The following is a 7,958-nucleotide window of genomic DNA, read 5'->3' as shown; positions in this document are numbered from 1 at the left end:
GTGAGAAGGAGACATATGTAATACTCTTTGTAATACTTTAAGCAATAAAAAAAAAAAATGGACCTAAATAGAAACTTCTCTTAAGGGGACATACAGATGGCCAAGAAACTTATGAAAAATGCTCCATGTCACTAATCATCAGAGAGATGCAAATTAAAACGACAATGAGGTATCACCTCACACCTGTCAGAATGGCTACTGTCAATAAATCAATAAATAACAAGTGCTGGCAAGGATGTGGAGAAAAGAGAACCCTAGTACACTGCTGGTGGGAATGCAGACTGATGTATCCACTGTGAAAAACAGTGTGGAGTTTCTTCAAAAAATTAAATATGGAACTGCCATTTGACCCAGAGGGCAAGAGATCAACCAAAGCCCTGGCCGTTTTGGCTCCATGGATAGAACGTCAGCCTGCGGACTGAAGGGTCCCAGGTTCGATTCCGGTCAAGGGCATGTACCTTGGTTGCGGGCACATCCCCAATGGGAGGTGTGCAGGAGGCAGCTGATCGATGTTTCTCTCTCATAGATGTTCCTGGCTCTCTATTCCTCTCCCTTCCTCTCTGTAAAAAATCGGTAAAATATATTTTAAAAAACAACAACAAGAGATCAACCAAAGAAGTTGTGTGCATATACAGTATGCATAAACCATGGACATAAACAATAGGGTGGTGAAGGCCTGGGGCAGGGGTGGAGGCAGGTTAGAGGAGGTCAATGGGGGAAAAAGGGGACATATGTAATACTTTCAACAATAAAGATTTTTTTAAAAAGTACAAAGGACATAGTAGGGAAATTTTAACCCCAAAAAGCACCCCCACCAAAAATAAAAATAAAAATGGGTTGGGTATGAATTGGCAGAAAGAAAAAAGGAGAATAATTTACTACCATAAAATAGAAGAGAATTTATGATGGGCTCCTAGTCCAGGGTGTAAACTCCTATCTTATCGGAATGTTTGTGTGGAAAACCTATTTTATTTAGTTTTATTCTTGTTATTTTCCCTCATTAACGGATGGGGCAAAAGTAGGTTTACAGTTGTTCATATGGGAAATAATACAATAATTAATAAACAATAATACAAGAATTGCCTGGCCAGCATGGCTCAGTGGTTGAGCGTCACCCTATGAACCAGGAGATCATGGTAAGATTCCTGCTCAGGGCATATGCCTGAGTTGTGGGCTTGATGTGAAACCATAAAAATCGACCCCCAGTGTGGGACCTGCAGGAGGCGACCCATCAATGATTCTCTCTCATCATTGATGTTTCTATCTCTCTCTCCCTTTCCCTTCCTCTCTGAAATAAATAAATATATATATTTTTAAAATAATATAAGAATAAACTCTGTTTCACATACTCACAACTGTATACCTACTTTTAACCCACCCTGTACATAAGTGTACTGAACTAAGTGATCCTACAAAGGCCTAGGTAGGTCTGGAATACACATGAGCCCAAAAGGTCCTCATTTCCTAATGTTTAGATTATAATTAGTAAAATAAGTTACCAATTGAGGCTGTTAAATCTCATTTTCTAGGGATCCTTAAAAATAGGTTAGAATTTCCACACTGATCAATTGGTAGATGTTTGGCCTTTCCTCAAGGAAAAGGAATTTTGGACAAGCTTTTTTCTTGAGGAACCTATTAGATGTATGTTTTGAAGGCAGTTCAGCATTCATTTAAAAATAATTTTCTAGCCCTGACCAGTTTGGCTCAGTGGATAGAGCGTCGACCTGTGGACTGAAAGGTCCCAGGTTTGATTCCGGTCAAGGGCATGTACCTTGGTTGCGGGCACATCCCCAGTAGAGGGTGTGCAGGAGGCAGCTGATCGATGTTTCTCTCTCATCAATGTTTCTAACTCTCTATCCCTCTCCCTTCCTCTCTGTAAAAAATTAATAAAATATATTTTAAAAATTAAAAAAATAAGTTTCTAAAAATACCTATGTGTTTTTGGATTTGTTGGGATGTCAGCTGCAGTTCCTACCAGCTATAACTACTGACAAGATTTAACAACAAATTTGCAGCTATTTGTTATATTCTCCATGCTCCTGAGCTTTGGCAGTTATGCGTGTGCAGTTTTTGCAGGAATAGCCTCCTGACAGAACTGTGGACAAAAGAGTTTATTACTTCCCAACATAGGCTTCTCAGCTCTCCGCTCCTTCTTAACACTGCTCAGTTTTTGAGACAGGAGCACACCACCTCCTCATGTCAGCTTCTAAACAGAGTCGGTGGGAGGACTTGTGTGAGACTGAGTTTCATCACTATTATTTGGGAGGTACTAAGAATGCATGTACCACTGGTGAATTTTTGTTTGCATGCACATTTCCTATCTGTACGTCCCAGTCAGATACCTGCTAAGCTAGGATAGAAAAAAATCAAAGAAAGCACTTTCTCACTCCACCAGTGGAGAAATAAACCAACAGTACAGGCGATGGGAGGGAATATGCCTTAATTCCGGGCCCTTCCCCTCGTCTTTGCTTTTTTAATTGAACTTCCTTTTTTAAATACAGTGATATAATTCACATAACATAAAATTTACCATGTTAAAGTGTACAATTCAGTGGCATTTAGTATAGTCACAATGTTGTGGAACCATCGCCACTGTCTAATCCTAGAACATAGTTCATCTCCCCAAAAGGAGACCTTGTATGCTTTAAGCAGTCACTCCCATTCCCCTCCCCCACACTCCCAACCTACAGTCCCTGGCAACTACTGCTCTTCTTTTTGTCTCTACATATTTGCCTGTTCTGGAGATTTCCTATAAATGGAATCATGCAATACATGGCCTTTTTGGTTTATATTCTTTCACTTACCATAATGTTTTCAAGGTGTATGCATGTGTAGCATATATCAGTACTTCATTTCTTTTCATGGCTGCATAATATTCCACTGTGTGGATATACAATATTTTGTTTATCAGTTAATAGATATCTAAATTGTTTCCATTTGGGGGCTGTTGTAAATAATACTGCTTCAGATATTGGTGTACACATATCTATTTGATTCTGATTATAATTCTTTTGGGTGTATATCTAGGAGTGGAATTCCTGGCTAATACAGTAACTCCCTGCTGAACTTATTGAAAAACAATGGCCACATCATTTTACAGTACCACCAGTAATGTGCTAGGGTTCCAATTACTCCACATGCCCTCTAATATTTGTTATTTTCTGCTTTTTGTTTGTTTTTTATTATAGCCATCCTAATAGATGTTAAGTGCTATCTAGTTGACTTAAATTTTCCAAATGACTAATGAGCAGAATATAAAACAAATCTACACCTAGTCATACTAAGTGTTGTTATGAAACTGTACAACACCAAAAACAAAGAGAATTATAAAAGTGTCCAGAAGGGCTCAGCCGCTGTGGCTCAGTGGTTGAGTGTTGACCCATGAACGAGGAGGTCCCAGTTCAATTCCCTGTCAGGGCACATGCCTGGGGTTGCAGTATCTACCCCCAGTGTATGGCATGCAGGAGGCAGCTGATCAATGATTCTCTCTCATCATTGATGTTCGAATCTCTCTCTCCTTCTCCCTTCCTCTTTGAAATCAATTTTTAAAAAATTATTTTTAAGTGTCCAGAAGGAAAAGAGATTAACTTGTCCTCTACATGAGTAGATAATGCAAAGACAATAAGAAAGGAGAAAAGAAGGAGAAAAGCAAAAATAGGATAAACTAGAAGTATAAAATAAATAATTCCATTTAGACATATTTTAAAACAAAATTGTATATTAGTGTGAATGCATTTATATAGAACAAAGTATTAAATATGAACAAAAGGTTATTTCTAACTTTATTATAGTAGAAGGAAGAAGAATGGAATCAGAGAGGAGTATAAGGGGACTTTATATTTGAGATTTTATTATTTGGTTAAAATCTGAAGTAGTTCTCACAACCAGGTCCATTCCTGACATTTGCAGGATTTGGTGCATGAGTACGATGGAAAGTACATGCCATGTCTAAGTATGTGACAGTTATAAATCAACGTAACAGATAGCTGTGTATCTCAATGAAAGATTTGTACCTCCGTGAATAGCTTCATGAAGATGGCAGTGCTTGGTGATTCCCAGATTCTTTGCAGGTCTGAGCCAGAGAGTGGTAGCACAGGGAAGAGTTAGCTGACTTGGGTATTTCACCTTCACTTGCCAACCTTGGCTCAGTCCTGCACTGGGAAGGGACCTGTGCACACATGTGGGGGCGCCATCCATACATCCATGAAGGAAACCACCCCTTGGCCACTCCCTCAGGCCAGGGAGTGTGCACACTAGCTGTATGGCCTACTTTTAGGGGAACGGAGTTAGCAAGGAGGTCAGGTTAGCCTTGGGTGCCAGCTTAGGGGTCACTAAGAAGAAACTTCTAGGGTCTTAAATATTTTAGATGGGAGACAGGCATAGGCTCTGGGTAGACCTGTCTCCTTGACTCCATGGACCCCTCCCCATGTGGGAGGAAGAGCTACAGAGTGGAGTGGGTCCCTCAGAAGCATGGTGTCTAAGGGTGGTGCTACCATTTGCTAAAACCACTGTACTGGTTTCTGACTATCTCTGTGTGTTTGGAATATTTCATGAGAGAGAGAGAGAGAGAGAGAGAGAGAGAGACCATTCCACGAGGGAATTGGGAACACCTATCTAGCACAGAGGCAGGGACAAAAGCACTGCCAGCAAAGTGCCTTTTTATTTGTCATGGCTGAGTCTCTGTGTGATTTCAAAAGCCCCTCCCACATATGTGGTTCTTCCTGAAATGTTAGCGGAATCAGGGATGACCAGGGTAGAGGATGGGCCTGGTGTCAGAGCATAGCCCTGTGTCTGTCCCCTAGTTTCTGGGGAGAGAGTGCTTGTCAACCAGGAAGGCTGGGAAGGATGCCCCAGGAACCTCCAGCCCAGCCTTCAGGGAGCATTTCTACACACAGTGCCTTCCAGGGTCAGACTTTGTCACGTTCCCAAAGTCCTGCAACTAGCCAACACCTGGAGCTGCAGATGGTCAGGCGGCAGTGGCCACACAGGGCCTTCGTACTCACAGGCTCCCTCCTCATTCATCTGCTCAGCCCTGTCGTCCAGGGCAATTGCTCAGCAGGTTCAGGGAGATCAGTTTAGCCCATGGGAGAGAAAGATACGAGAGGGAAGGGAAAGCCAGTGTGAAGGGATAGAAAAAGTGTATTTTCTCATAAACTGTCAGACACTGCCAAGTTTAGCTAGCACAGGCTCACCCTTAATTGGTGATGAGTCAAACATTGTCCTTTCAACCAAGAGAATCAGAAAATGCTCTCTTCTGGAAACCCAAGTGCAAAATGAACTTTAGCTCATAGAACTACTAATATCCTGGACCAGGGGTGGGCAAACTTTTTGACTCGAGGGCCACAGTGGGTTCTTAAACTGGACCGGAGGGCCGGAACAAAAGCATGGATGGAGTGTTTGTGTGAACTAATATAAATTCAAAGTAAACATCATTACATAAAAGGGTACGGTCTTTTTTTTTTTTAGTTTTATTCATTTCAAACGGTCTGGATCCGGCCCGCGGGCCGTAGTTTGCCCACGGCTGATCCTGGACCCTGCTCCTCTTTCAAAGGCCCCTGGGGGAGTGGTGACATGGACTCCTCGGGCTTGAGGCTCATGGACAGGGCCAGGGGAGGTGCTTTGGATCACAAGCAACTGCAGCTCCTTAACCCTCAAGTCCCCACAGACAGCAGATCGGGGGTGTATTTGCTGCCATAGTACAATACCACAGACTGGGGGCTTAAACAAAAGAAAGTTATTATCTCACAGTTCTGGGCTGCAAGTCCAAGATCAAGGTGTGGCCAGGCTTGGTTTCTCCTGAGGCCTCTCCCCTCAGCTTGTAGATGTCCGTCTTCTTCCTTTGTCTTCACATGGTCTTTCCTCTGCGTGTGTCCTAGTCTCCTCTCCTCATGAGGACCCCAGTCGTACTGGATTATGGCCCCACCCTAATGTCCTCATCTTAGCACAATCACCTCTTAAAGATCCCATCTTCCAATGCAGTCACATTCTTAGGTGCTGGGGGTTAGGAATTGAGCCCATGAATGTGGGGGGACACAATTCACCCCATAATAGAGGGCACTGGCAAACTGCTGTGCACCTGAAATCTCTTTGGGAGCAAGCAGAGTGATGGTAAAGAATCAGAGCACTCTGGCCGCCTGGACAGTTCTCAAGCACCCACTCAACTGATAGGAATGAAGATGGCTGTCCGCCGGGATAGCTCCATGTCTGTTCACAGCTGTGGCCGCCTTAGAGGGAATAATTTCTGGAAAGGCAGGAAGAGCTCCCGATCCTTATGTTTTCAAAGAAAATTCACCTTGATTTTTATTGTGTTTCATAATAAGCATCAGGTTCTGTGGAAAGAAGCCTGTCTCCTGCTAGGGTCCTGGGGCACCGGGGAGAGGCCCTGGCCCTGGTACCATTTACTGGCTCGAGGAAAGGAGGCTGCAGGTGGGATTGAGGCTTTTAAGACATTTACCATAGAAACAGGTCACTCCTTCCAAAGTGTTCCGGGAAGCCAGGGTTTGCCCGGTATGAAAGGGCACTTGTAGTGCACTTCAATTAAGAGGGAGGCAGAGGGCTGAGGCGCTGTGTACAGGACGGCTGAACACAGAGCGCCTTTTAGAAGAGAGGGCTGTGCACTCCAAGTGTCGAGATAGCATCTACCGTCAACAGTGGGCGGCGTGCAAAACTGGACATTTGTCTTGACGTGGGGAAGGAAGCTTTCCCCCCCTGTTTGTTTTATTTTACAACCGGAAGTCATTCAACCAGAACCTTTGAGATGTGTCCAGGTGAATTAGAGACTGACATGTTTGATTTACCTGCAGGATGAATGAGCGGGACCACTTGTTAAGGAGGCTCAGCAGGAAGACGCCCCCAACTCTCTTCCGAGGAGGTTCCCTCCAGCAGAGTGTCCCACGTAAGTAGTCACCGCAGCCTACGCAGGCCAGCCAGACCTGGCCCACGCAGGAAGGTGGGAAGCTTAATGAAGGCCTGGGCATTGTTAATAGGGAAGGAGACAGCTGCCAAGCTGGAGCACAGCGTTTAGAAGTGAAATTCATGTGTTTGGCCTGAGGCAAGTACAGCTTGCATATAGGTAGTTCCCTGGGACCCAATCAAATGCCTGAATGACAAAATTCTTAAACTTAAAAATCCTGATGTGGTTAAGATCCTCTGTCAGCCTCCTGGTAGCATTTTTTCTAAGGTTGAAGTGATGTTACTTTTAAATTGGTTTCCCCAAAGATAGCAATATGCAGGGTTTTATTTAATACTAGAAGCCCGGTGTATGAAATTCATGCACTGGGGTGGAAGGTCCCTCAGCCTGGCCTGCGTCTTCTTGCAGTCCATGACCCCTCACTCCTTACTGCCCGCCTGCCACGGAGGCAGGAGAGGCTCCCGCCACCGCCACTGCGCTCGCCAGCAGTGAGCTCAGCTTCTGGCTAAGCAGCGCTCCTCCTGTGGGAGTGCACTGACCACCAGGAGGCAGCTCCTACATTGAGCATCTGCCCCCTGGTGGTCAGTGTGCATCATAGCAACTGGTTGTTCTGCCAGTCATTCCGCCATTTGGTCAATTTGCATATTAGGGTTTTATTATATAGGACTAGTAGCCCGGTGCACGAAATTAGTGCACTGGGGTAGGGGGGGAGAAGGGGCCCCTCAGTCTGGCCTTCACCCTCTCCAATCTGAGACCCCTCAGGGAATGTCCAACTACCTGTTTGTGCCCACACTTTTAACAGATAACAGCTCCATTGTTGTTCCTTTCTTATGCTTAAAACCATTGGAATTAGTAGGTATTCAAAGTGTGTATACATTTTGGGGGGACACCCTGTATATCTCTAGTCAGTGGTGAAAAAAACCAACAGCAGATTTGGAACCCCCAGACAGGGAACCTTGCTCATTCCCCACATGTCTCCCCACTTCACTTTCCACCTTCGTGGGCAGCAGGAGAATCAATGTTTTCTCTCATTAATTCGGAAAAGCAC

The 7,958-nt window shown here is 44.3% G+C and overlaps 1 protein-coding gene across 4 annotated transcripts in view; it reads left to right on the top strand.

Annotated features, from left to right (window-relative positions):
- The window catches only part of ATP8A2 (ATPase, aminophospholipid transporter, class I, type 8A, member 2), a 651,371-nt gene that overhangs the window by 629,542 nt on the left and 13,871 nt on the right, over nt 1–7,958 (top strand). For all 4 annotated transcript variants that reach the window (XM_014539417.1, XM_014539416.1, XM_014539418.1 and 1 more), the window contains one exon: nt 6,804–6,895. In XM_014539417.1, the coding sequence (XP_014394903.1) occupies nt 6,804–6,895 (92 nt within the window). The remainder of the gene's footprint in view (nt 1–6,803; nt 6,896–7,958) is intronic.

The sequence above is a fragment of the Myotis brandtii genome, unplaced genomic scaffold, assembly GCF_000412655.1.
Source record: "Myotis brandtii unplaced genomic scaffold, ASM41265v1 scaffold216, whole genome shotgun sequence".
Lineage (NCBI taxonomy): Eukaryota > Metazoa > Chordata > Mammalia > Chiroptera > Vespertilionidae > Myotis > Myotis brandtii.
Note: the sequence above shows the minus strand (reverse complement) of the source record. Positions and strands in the feature narration are given on the sequence as shown.